The sequence below is a fragment of the Marmota flaviventris genome, chromosome 12, assembly GCF_047511675.1.
Source record: "Marmota flaviventris isolate mMarFla1 chromosome 12, mMarFla1.hap1, whole genome shotgun sequence".
NCBI lineage: Eukaryota > Metazoa > Chordata > Mammalia > Rodentia > Sciuridae > Marmota > Marmota flaviventris.
The window spans coordinates 30410027-30422241 of NC_092509.1; the positions used below are offsets into that span (position 1 = coordinate 30410027).

The window sequence follows — 12215 nt, forward strand, 5'->3', positions numbered from 1 at the left end:
CTCCTCCTAGATCACTGTATGTTTTCATTATCTGTTGTGAATTCTGTCACGTGCTTTCTCAATTTTTCTTGAAATGATATGATTTTCTCCTTTGGACTGTTAATATGGTCAAATAGATTGATTAGTTTCTTCATATTAGAACAATCTGGTATTACCGGGAAAATTTATATCCTTTTTGACCTATGGTTGAATTTCACTGCTATTATTCTGTTAAGGATTTGCTGAATCTATTTTCATGAGGAATATTGGTCTGTGCTTTTCCTATAATATTTCTATCTGGTTTTGCCTTAGGGTAATACTGGCTTCATGATACGAGTTGGGAAGGGTCTCTGTTTTCTGAGATTTTTTCCTTTGAACACTTTAAAGAGGCCACTCCATTGTCTTGTGACTTGTATTTTGTTTCTGATGAGAAGCTGGGATTCATTCTTATTTATGATTCTTTGTATGATTTCATTTCTCTTTTTCCCCTTCTGGCTGTTTTTAAATTTTCCTAGTTATCCCTTGATTTTTAAAGAAATATTTATTTTTCAGTTGTAGTTGGACCCAATACCTTTATTTTATTTATTTATTTTTATGTGGTGCTGAGGACCAAACCCAGGGCCTCGCATGTGCTAGATGAGCGCTCTACGGCTGAGCCACAACCCCAGCCCTATCTCTTGATTTTTAGCATCTGATTACACCCAGCTTTGGTGTGGTTTCCTTTGTGCTGACTGGTCAAGGTGTTTATTGAGTTCTATTGGTCTTGGATTTACAACTTTCATCAAAGTTGGCAAAATCACAGTCCTGATCTCTGAATATTTTTCTGTCCTTTACTGACCCCTTGATTTTGTTCCACAGGTCACTAAATTTTTTTGTTTTTTTTTAGAGAGAGAGAGAGAGAGAGAGAGAGAATTTTTTATTTTTTAGTTTTTGGTGGACACAACATCTTTATTTTATTTTTATGTGGTGCTGAGGATCGAACCCAGTGCCCCGCGCATGCCAGGCAAGCGCGCTACTGCTTGAGCCACATCCCCAGCCCCTTGTTTTATTCTTATACTTCAGCTTGGACAGTCACTATTGCTATGTTTTCAAGTTGACTGATATTTTGTTTGGGCAGTGACTTATCTAAGTCCGCTCAAATACCGTGCTTTTCAGCATTAAAAGCTGCACTGGGATTTTTTTAAAAAATATTTTTCCATTTCTTGTTTTATTATGTTCATAATTTCCTTTAAATTCTTGGGAAGAATAATATCTCTTTTGAAGTCCTTGCTTCTGACTTCTTTATCCGTGTCATTTCTGGTTGGTTTCTACTGGGTGATTTTTCTTAAGGTTATAAATCACATTTTTCAGAATCATTATGTCTAGTAATTTTTGATGAGATGCTAGACATGGAGTTTGGGATTTTGTTGTTTTCCTTTATAGATTCTGGACTTTCTCTGGTAGACACTTCCGTTACTTGTGGATCAACTTTGGCCTTTGAAGTCTTAAGGGTGTTCCTTAAGACTGAGGCATAGCCTTTCTCTGTTCTTTGCTGAATGCTCATGTGTTCTACAAGGCTTCTCTACTCTTTCGTGTCAAAATATGAACATCAAAACTTGAAAACATCTTCCAAGCCTGTATGGGCTCTGGGAAGTTTTCAGCTCCCAGCTCTCCCAACTTGGTCTTTGCCTGGCTGTCTTTCCACACCACACAGAACTGGCTTATGACCCAACAAGAGATCCACAGATTTACATAGTTCTTTCTGTGCACAGCTTTCTTCTCCTTGGTACTCCATTCTACAAACTCTAGTTGCCTCAGCTCTCTAAATGTTGATCTTATTTCAACTCAGCAGCTGATCCTGGGCTGCTTGGGGTATCCCAAGTATTACCTTTGAAAAGCATCTCTAGGCAGAAATCTGGGTCACTGGTGGGTCTTATCAGCTTTGTTCCCATTCTCCAAAGTATCACATCCCTGTTATCTGTTGTCTAGTGTCTGAAATTAGTTGTTTCATTTGCTTTTCAGTTCTCTAGCTGTCAACAGCGGGAAGGCAAGTGGATCTGCAGTTATTCCTTCATAGCTGGAAACATAATTTACGGAAAATGTCTTTGACACGTTAATAAGCATACTTAGGCAGAAATAATGTTCTTGGACATTAAAATTTTAATTGGGCCAAATGAGTTTTCCATATCGATTTCATAAACAAAGTAGGAAACTGTTTAAATCAAATTCCACCTACCTAAAAATAGACCTGTACTTCATGTACTTATTCTTGATTTCTTTGGTAAAAATCAGCTTTGACCACCGTGGATAGCGTGAAGGGAATGGTTTTTCTGTCTAGCAGTGATACTGAACAGCGACTGCACCAAAAGTTGGGAAGTTTCGTGATGATCACCAGACCCCAGAATGACTCATGAGCAACTGGACAAGTTCTCTCAGGCTTTAGGGAACAAGACAGAGGATGCCTGGTCACAGCTGCATGTTATCTGGGTGCTGTCTCCCCATCTCAGACAGCTTCTTATTGTCTGAAGATCTGATTGAGGCTGGGAATATTGCACCAAGCAGCCTAATTTTCAAGCCCTGTACTAGTTTTATTTATTATTTCTGCCTGGCAGGAGAAAACAGGTTTTTTCCACACAGGCCACTTCTGGTATGCTTTTCTCTGGAATACACATTCCCCTGACCATTATTTTGGACATCAGAAAATAAACAAGACCCTGAAACAAGAAGTTGTGTCTTATAAAAAGATACATTCAGATAACTATTGAATTTTATCATTTCAAACACAAGGGCTCTGTGTACTGCTGTTTCTTTTATTATGTTGATCCTCCCTCTCTGGGAAGAGATAGCAAATTCACAGTAGTCTTAAAAATGTAACACTAAATTCAGAACAACTCAATTTTTTTTTTTTTTTTTTTGGTCAGGAGTATCACAATTAGGAGATAGGGTCTAAGAAAAAAAGTTGTGGGAATTAAATAAGTTGAATGTTTCTAGTGTCTTGATTTAGGTCAAGTCTCATTTGGTTTCCACAGAACTTGCACCAACACTTCTAGAAGACTTACTTCTCCTTAGCCCACAGAGAGGGTTAGAAGTGCAGTCGCTTCTGTGGGTCTGGAATTACCTTGGCAAAATCCAAGTACTGAGCCGTTTGGGAAAAAGATGTTATTTATCCCTCAGAAAAAAGCTTCCTCCCCCCAATCATATCAGGAAAGGTAATATACATAGACAATTATCTTTGAAAGAGAACAGTTGTTAGGAAGAAAAATATTTTCCATTGTTGCTAGCCGATTATAGACTGTTATTTGGGAACAGGAAAATAGCAACATAAAAGATGCATGTAGCAATCCTACCAAACATACCTAAGCAGAGGGCACAAAAATAGCCCCTGGGGAATGAGGCTTTAGGTTACTGTGTATTCTGTTCTTACAGAGTGATAGGTGACTTCCTTAGATCCTATTTTACCTTCTGTGATGGCTGACTGATCTAAACAGTTCCATGAGGTAACTTATAAGAACGAGCATCCATAATAACCTGAGAGCAGTAGCTCTTGCCCTGGAACATTCTAGAATCACCAGCTAGTCCACACCTCTAGTCCACACCATTAAAGTCAGACTCTGGCAGGGGTGCCTCAGTATTGGTCATTTTGTTAAGAGCGTGAAGTGGCTCTAACGGACAGCCAGGATTGAGAACCATCTGTAGAGAATTCAAGTGAAACTGCAGAGCAGAGTATTATATGAACTGAGTTTCTGAAGTCCTCTTGATCTGCTTAGGCTCCTTTTGCCTTCCTTAACTTTCCTTCTGCCCTGCTAAAATCTACACACCCTCCTGGGTCTTCATCCCATTTCTATTCCTGAGAAGAATCTATCAGTGCTGAAAGTGAGATGCTCAAATACGATATGCTTGCAGTCTAGGATTTTCCAATGATTTAATTATCTAATTACTGTAGCTGGCTGCCAAGCACAAAAGATTTCATTCAGTTTCAGTATTTTATAACACAGTTCAAAGAACATTTGAATTTCTAATTCAATTTTTGTTCTTTTGAGACTCTTCTAGAGAGTTTTGCATATCTCTAATGATAGCTCCATTATTGGCCTTATAATCACTTTGGGGTTGCACTTCATTTTTGCTGTATAATAATACATATGCTGAAGGAGAATGGGTGCTGCCATAGCTTAATTATTCTGAGTTGTTTTTGTCTTAAATAGACTCCCCTGACTGAAAAGATAGAAATCTGAGGGGGAGGGAAGTCAAACTGGAAGCAGAGAATACCAAGTCACAGGTAGAAACAATAGCAGCTGGGTTAGAAATAAGGTATTTATCTTCCCCAACATGTCTGCACTTGAGAACTGTAGACATTTCTAAGCTCAAAAGCACATTTGTACATTGTTCTTTATTTTTGGAGAGCCAGAGGACTTGAGCAGTTCTGAAGCAATAGCGGAACTTGGGTGTTAAAATGGCCTAGACCTTGATGAAAAACCTTCAAGTTCAAGGCTGCAAAGACTGGCAATTTGTGGGAGACCTCTGCTAGCCAGCTGGAGTACCAAATGACACCATTCACCAAAGTGCAATGCTACAGATAGGAACACCATAGATGTGCTATCAGATTCACCTTAACACCCATGAAATATATAGGGCAAATAAGATATTGATGCTAAATTAATTCTACTCTTGTTCCCAAACCAACAACTTCTCTTTTGAGAGCCGTGAGGGACTAGTATATAAATGATAGATTCACTCATTTCTCTTACAGGGGGCACAACAAGGAGAGCAGAATTTCCAAATGGCCAGCAGGTGGCGCCAAAAGGCAGGGCGGCATGAGGAGGAACTTCACCTGCAGAAACCCTGACCATCTCTGGCCTGCAGACGTGTCCTTTGGCCCTCAGAGCACTAAAAATTTGAGTTTAATTACTTTCCAACATTTAAAGATAGATGTATTTCCTGTAAAACCTGTATTTCCAGATTCTCTTGAAATAACCGACCATCAGGCTACGAGTTGGCTGGGACAGAGTGTAGACAGAGTGTCTCTAAGGGGACAACTTTGCCCTTGTCCCTCCTCACTTCCCCTTTTACATTACTGTCTGGACACTGAGAACATCTGTGTCATCACCCCAACATACAACCAGAGCCCAACTTGGATACTTCATTTCATTGCAAAGTCTTTAAAAATTGTGAAGCAAGGAGAAGCCCATGCAAGGGATGGGCCACTTCACAGATGACATGATTCAGAAGAGATGTAAGTAAATTTGCACCAAACAGCCAAGGTGTGGGGATCTGAGCACTGACCAGTGTGTCTGTTCTATTAACTTCTGTGACCTAAGCTAGGGCCTTAGGCAGATCCCTCAAATCAGCTGCTCTTTTTGTCCTCTGGTATACAGAGGGCAAGGGGAAATAATTTTCTTAGCCATAATAAGGTGGTGAGAAAAATGTAGGGTTTATGTCATTAGTGTGTGGAAGGGACAGAAGAGCTGTGACTCAAAGACCTTTCCTTACTGCACCTCGGGGACTAAGGGGGTTGCCTTCCTCTGGCTACTGAGGACCCTACAGTGGTGGCTCAGGCTCCTGTGTGTTCTCCTGTTAGCAACATTCGGCTCAAGAACTTTGGGTTTTTTTCTTGGGGAGGGTGAACTAGGGATTGAATTTAGGGACAATTGACCATTGAGCCACATCCACAGCCCTGTTTTGTATTTTACTTAGAGACAGGGTCTCACTGAGATGCTTAGTGCCTTGCTGTTGCTGAGGCTGGCTTTGAACTCACAATCCTCCTGTCTCAGCTTCCTGAGCAGCTGGGATTATAGGCGTGCGCCACTATAACCAGCCCAAGAGCTTCTTGAAGGAAGTCAGGGAATATCTTGAATAAAGTCTGAGCCAGAACTATATCCTCGGTGCTCCACCTACCACAAAAGGCAGGGAGGTATGAGGCTGATCCATGAAGCAATCCTGTGACCTCATAAAGAGATATGCAAGCCAGCTCTTTAGTCCTTATACCAAGTGATAGAAGTTTTATGCAGTGTAAGATTTATGGGATTTGTTGACCAAGATTTGTGACATGAGAGTTATTTTCTCTCCCCTTTGATTCCCCTATAGTACATATATTCCTCAACAATGGAAAAGGATAAAAAAAAAAAAAAAACTTGGAACATACTATGCAAATAAAATGCAGATGTTTTTCTCAACAAATCATCCAGGATGGCTTTTTTCCTTATGAATTCATCTTCTATTCTAAATTCAGAGTTCTAAATACATCTCAGTTCCTTGCATATAAATAAATAAAAAAAAAAAACAAAACAAAACAAAAAAAGCTTGGCTGACTGTAGCACCTTGCGCCTGCTCCCTGGGGAGAAGGAAGGAGCCTACACTGAGCTGGCAGCCTTAACTGGCTGTTAGAATGCTCCACAGGGCTCCTGTCTATTCAAGTCTTCTCCAACAGCAGATGTGAATAGTATTTTTTTTTTTTTGTCATGTGTAAGAGCATGCGCCACTTAAAGAAATCATTACAGATTGCCTGTAGTTGCAGCAGAAGGCTCTAGACCAGGATTAAGTTGTGCAGGGAAAACCAGGCCATTAGGGTTCTAATGCTTCAGGTCTCCAATTAGCCCCTAGGAAAAAGATGGCAGAAAGAGCCCAGAGAGGATGCAGTGGGGTGGGCTAGGGGAGGAGGTGAAGGGAGACCTAGGGCCAGCGAGACAGAGGGTGCATCCATGAGGGTTACCTGGAGCTGTCTCATCTGCTGGAGCTGGAGCTTGAGTTCAGCCACACTTCGCTTCATGTCCAGCAGGCTCATGTGGATGGCCGAGGCGCCTGTAGGCAGGGGCTGGCTGGGCGGCACGGTGGCCTCTTGGGCGCCCAGAGTCTTCCCTCCGGAAATGTGGGGAGTTCCTATGAGAAAAGAGCAGCAAAGGACCTTACAATGCATGCCACAGAGGGAAGTCCAGGCTCTAAGCCCCATCCCAATACAGAGTTCTAGTAACTTTAGGAATGGCATTTGCTTTCTTATGAAGCACGATTATAAGCCTCACAATGTTATGGGATGTAGTCTGTAAATACCATTTTCTGGAAGTTTAGTGCTATAGGATGGCAGACCACAGAGCAGAGGGCACAGCTCGATGCCACGTTAAGGAAGTTAAATGTCCTCCCTGCTCTCTCCCTCCCTCTCTCCCTTCTTTCCTCCCTCCCTCTTTCCATCTTTTTTTCCCTTTCTCCCTCCCTCCCTTCCATTTGTTCTCCCTTCTTTTCTCTTTCTTTCTCCCTCCCACCCCTTCCTATCTTCTATAAGCACACAGGTTTGCATGGAGGAAAGTTAAAAAATACATGCATACATACATACATACATACATATATGCATTTGTGTATATTTATGTATGTATATGTACATTTATATAAAACAAAGTATTAACAGTATCTCCCACTGGTGGTATTCCATATGAATTTTATATTCTTATTGTTAGTTCTTAGATTCTTAAATCTACTGAGTGCACATACAGAAAAAATAACTTTAAGATTCATGCGACTGTGTCCTGCATGGCAGTGTACCCTAAGGATGCACACCTCATTTCTGGACAAGAGTTGGGTGATCACCAAGATAAACTAATAAGGGCTTGGTTCTCTCCTGAATCTCTGCAGGTTTCCCAAACTCCAAAATAAGTAGGACCCTCTGCACACATCTCCTTTAGTAAGAAAATGAGGCGAGACTCCAAAATTCTTTAGGAATAGAATAAAAAAAGTCAGCAGAAGGCAACTCTTCTGAGGTGTGGCTCTGTGGTAGCACACTTGCCTAGCATGGGTGAGGCCCTGGGTTCCATCCCCAGAACCGAGGGGGCACAGGACAGAGCTGAGGAACTCTTCCTAAGTTATTTTATAGTTGCCATAAACTTTTGTTTTTCAAATTCAGTTTAAATAATCCTCATGTATTTTGTAAGTCCATCAGGGAAGGGCCCAATTTGGCCAAGTTTGTTTGTAAAAGGACTTAAAAAGAATACAAATAGTGAAGTTTAAGGAATGGGAACAAAAAGAAAGGACTGCCTCCTTTTTCTGGCAACTGTATGGAACAGGCTTCCAGAGTGGATGAGTCACTAACTTATACACATGCAAACACATATGCACACACATGAACACATGCACACACAAACATCTGTTCAGTTCTTACTGGAAGCTTTGTAATGGGCCTTGTAATGGCTGGCCTTGCTGGACAGAACCCTCTTATACACCCCAGAGTGGTTGGTTACCTAGCAGAGGCCTGGCTTTCCATTCTGGCTTAGCAACCAATGGGTCCCTTCCTTCCCCAGCACACACCACTCTGCAAAGCCTCAGTGGAGCTGCTGCCATGGGCTAAAAATATGGCCTGCTATGAGTCAGGGAGTGCTGGCCACTGTCCTCTGACTAGCTTGTTCTCTACAACACTAGTGGAGAGTGGACAGCACACAAGTTCATCACACTTGGGAGACTGTCCAAAGAGAGCAGGTCTCTTCTTTGCCCCTCTAAGGGCCACTAGGGGGAAATCAGGAGAGCAGATCAGAGGCATCTTAAAAGATTTACAAAGGAACCTCAGCACACCAGACAGCAAGCTTTTATGAGCCCACATAGCCATTCTTATCAGGATGTCCCCTTTCTCCAACCCAAAATAGAAATTGCCCTAAAAATGAGCAATATTTGCCATCTCTGCAATTGTTCAAGAGCATATTCTTTCTCCACTGTGAAGGTACGAAGTAAAAGAACATCCAATAACATTCCCAATGACAGCAGCATGTCAGAATTGGTGTTTCCCAAGGTCAATTGGGGATCACAGTCAGGTGGAAGTCGTCCTCTTGGGAATCAGCCACATTACTTTTATCATCATTCCCTACGTGGAGGCCTAAGCGCACGTGCATGCACATGCCAACAACCCTACCCCCCACAAAATGATATTATGTGTTCAATGAATGGTTCCATTGAGGTATTTCTCCAACAAAAATAACACTGTGCTAACTAGTTACCTCCTGTTTGATAAGAGGAACCATTCTGCTAATTCCTCAGCCAGGTGAGGGCTCACCTTCCTTCAACATTCCTCTCTCTCTCTCTCTAAACATTCTGAGGGCACCACTGTACCTCACCAATCTTTAACTGTTAGATGCCATCTAACATCTAACATAATCTTTAACTGTTAGATGCCATCTACATGCCATTTGTGAGAGTTAAATGTTGAGAAGTGCCATTCACAGTCAAACATCTTTATGGAATGTATCCCTCCCCCACCTTTTTTTTTTTGAGGTGCTGAGGATTAAACCCAGGTCTTCACACATGCTATACAGCAGCTGTTCCTCTGAGCTGCATCCCAAGTCCCACACTCATTTTTTTGAGATGCCTATGTCTTCTTCTACAGCCTCTTAGCTCACCACATTTGGTTTCTACTCCATCATTCACGCAAATGGCTGTTTGTAAGGTGACCAGTGTTTTCCTAGTTGTCAGTCCAATGGATGTGCTCCAGGGCTGACATGACTTCATTGCAATGTGACATTGAGCTTGCCAGTCATTTCTCTTCAGTTACTTTGAACATTTCCTCTCCCTTGCCCTCCTCTACTGCTCCTTCTTGGTCAATCTCTTTCCTAATTCCTTTCTCTGCCAACCCTTGAAATCCTGGCAGGTACTGTCCTGGGCCTGCTTGTCTTCTCACTGGATGTGCTTTCTAGAGAGATATTTCCACCTCCATCATCTGCCCATTTATCTCATGTCCTTGTCACCAGCATACAAATATCTTCAGCTTCATAAACCAATAGCTTCATAAACCAAGTCGCTACTGGACTTTCCCACAAGCAGAGTAAATTGATTATTTCCGCTCATTTTCTGTTTCTACAGACCTAACTGTAGCCAGGAGTACTATATCCACTCAATTATTTAAATCAGAACCTTGGAATCATTCTCAGTATCCACTTTAGAGTGTGATCTTGAGCAAGTAACTGAATCTGATGGATTTTGATTCCTTATCTATAAAATGGGCTTAAGAGTTATTGTGCAGGCTAACGGAGTGACACACTTAACTGCCTACTCTGGCACAGGGGAAGTCCTCGCACTGTCAGCTTTATGAGTCCTCTGAGCGGAGGGCAGAGAGGGACTCTGTCAGCTCTCCCCTCTTCACCTAGAGTCTCAGAAGGTGTAGAGGCCAGAGGTGGCAGAAATACCTGGCTGAGATCAATAGGTAAATGCACCAAAGTCTCGATTCAGGATGGAAATGATCTGCTGGTTGGATACCATCAGCAGGTCCCCACTTAGATTAGACTCACGAGACCTGGAATTGCCTCCCACCCATGTCCATACATGGGTATTCATATTCTGTCCCTCTCAGGCTTGGTTTAGTGAGAGTTAACACAGGGTTGTCCTCAGAACCGTATTCTTTTCTGAGTAATTTGAATCTTATAAAGCACACATTTGACATGAATTTACTGTAACAGAATGAACATGGATTGGGGTTTGGCAAGACAGGCTGTCACTCTTCCTAGTTGTGTGACTTTGAATGAGTAATTTGAACTCTGAACGTCACTCTCCTTTTACATAAAATACAGACAGAAATACTTCCTTATAGGTTTAAGTGTGTTAAGTGATAAAATGCACAGTGTAACACGTCGTATGGCTTGGAAATGGGAGGTTCCTTCTGATCTCATATCTACAGTAAACTACATATTCCTAAGGTAACCAGGAAGTCTGGTTTTCCTCCCTTTTGACTTCTATATAATTTTGTTTGTCTACAGAACAGGGATAATACTTCCTAGGATTCTGGAAGCATTCGTGTATTTTGTGCACTGTATAGAGCTGCTATGGCAACTACACCCCTGTGGACAGGATTTTGCTACATTAGAATGAGAAAGACCAAACTCAGCAGAGACGTGGGGAGCAAGAGCGCACCTCCATTGCCAGTGGCACTACATCGGTTCAGCCTTCAGAAAGAGAAAGCCGGCAGCATGTCGCCAGGGCTACTAAACTGCTTGTCCCTTTGGACGTATTGATTCCAGTTTGGGGAAAATATCCAAGGATATTAAGACTTTCTCCTTCCCCCATGCTCAAAAGAGACATTTACAAAATTTTTCAAATCAAAACAACAACAACAAAAAAGAAAATAATTTGTATATCTTTTAAGGGACTAGGGTATATTTAACATAAAACAATGGGATAAAAAGACAGGTATGTGAACTAGGTTGAAAGGTGTCACGTGTGTGGATAATGTTTTCAGTTTCCTTATCGGAAACACAGAAATACAATTGCTCCTCATCTTGGAGGCTGTAGTCAGGAGTTAATGGGGTGATGCATGAAAAAAACCCCAGAATAGTGCATGACACATAGAAAGTACTTACCAAATGTTTCCTGTTATTATTCCACAAAAGGGGAAAGGAATAGAAGGAGAATACAAACCAGCATGTGCATATTGATCAGAACAATGGTATCAGACACTAATCATTTCTAATAAGGATCCCAAAGGGAGGGAAGGTTTTAGTAGTTTCCTCCCCCCACCCCAGTTCATAATAAATAAGAAACTAAATGAACGAATAACTATCTCCAAGAGAAACTGGCAATTGCTCTGAAAACAAGTTTTAGCAATTTCCATGAAATAATTCTCTGGCTTTGGCCAAGGCCACTGATTGATTTCTAAGCAAAATGCTGGAAGAGCAGCTCTGCTGGCTTTAGAGCTCAACTGTGCTCAGCCAGCATGAACCAGGGCCAGCAAGGGATTAAACCTAAGTCCCAAATTCTGTCCACTCTACTACACTGCACAAAACTAGTAGATGTGGTTTCCCCATATAAGGGGTTTGACCCAACTTGACATATGTTTGTGGGTAATTTAGTATCTGAACAGTTTCTGCTAATGATTTCCATTCTAACTTGAAGGAGGTGTGTGGGGGGAGGCTATATCTTCTTGACAGAGCCCTGCCTGTCATTGCATATATCTGGACACTAGGAGATTCCTCTGGTGAAGGCAATGGTCTTCTTCTTGGAGAAGGCTGGCATTTAAAAAGCAGAGCCTGGTCCAGATGCACCTTCTTCTCTCACCTGGTCCACTGGCTGCTCCCTACTGGCTCTCGCCCTTCTCACCTATTCTCACGCTGCCGCTGGGCTGATGTGTTTCCCCGGTGTCCAATCTTCCAGTGGCTTCACTTTCCAGTTAGGATAACATCTGAGTTCCCTCCACCTGGATGGCTCCTGCCTGCGTCTACCTCCCTAAATCCTGGCCATCCTTTGCACTTTGCTTTGTCACTTTCTCAAGGGGATGCTCTCAGTATGGGCTAGCCCTGTGGGTG

The 12215-nt window shown here is 42.0% G+C and overlaps 1 protein-coding gene across 19 annotated transcripts in view; it reads right to left on the reverse strand.

Annotated features, from left to right (window-relative positions):
• Window positions 1-12215, reverse strand: part of Kiaa1217 (KIAA1217 ortholog) — a 369334-nt gene that overhangs the window by 34398 nt on the left and 322721 nt on the right. For all 19 annotated transcript variants that reach the window (XM_027953071.2, XM_071599833.1, XM_071599832.1 and 16 more), the window contains one exon: window positions 6665-6831. In XM_027953071.2, the coding sequence (XP_027808872.2) occupies window positions 6665-6831 (167 nt within the window). The remainder of the gene's footprint in view (window positions 1-6664; window positions 6832-12215) is intronic.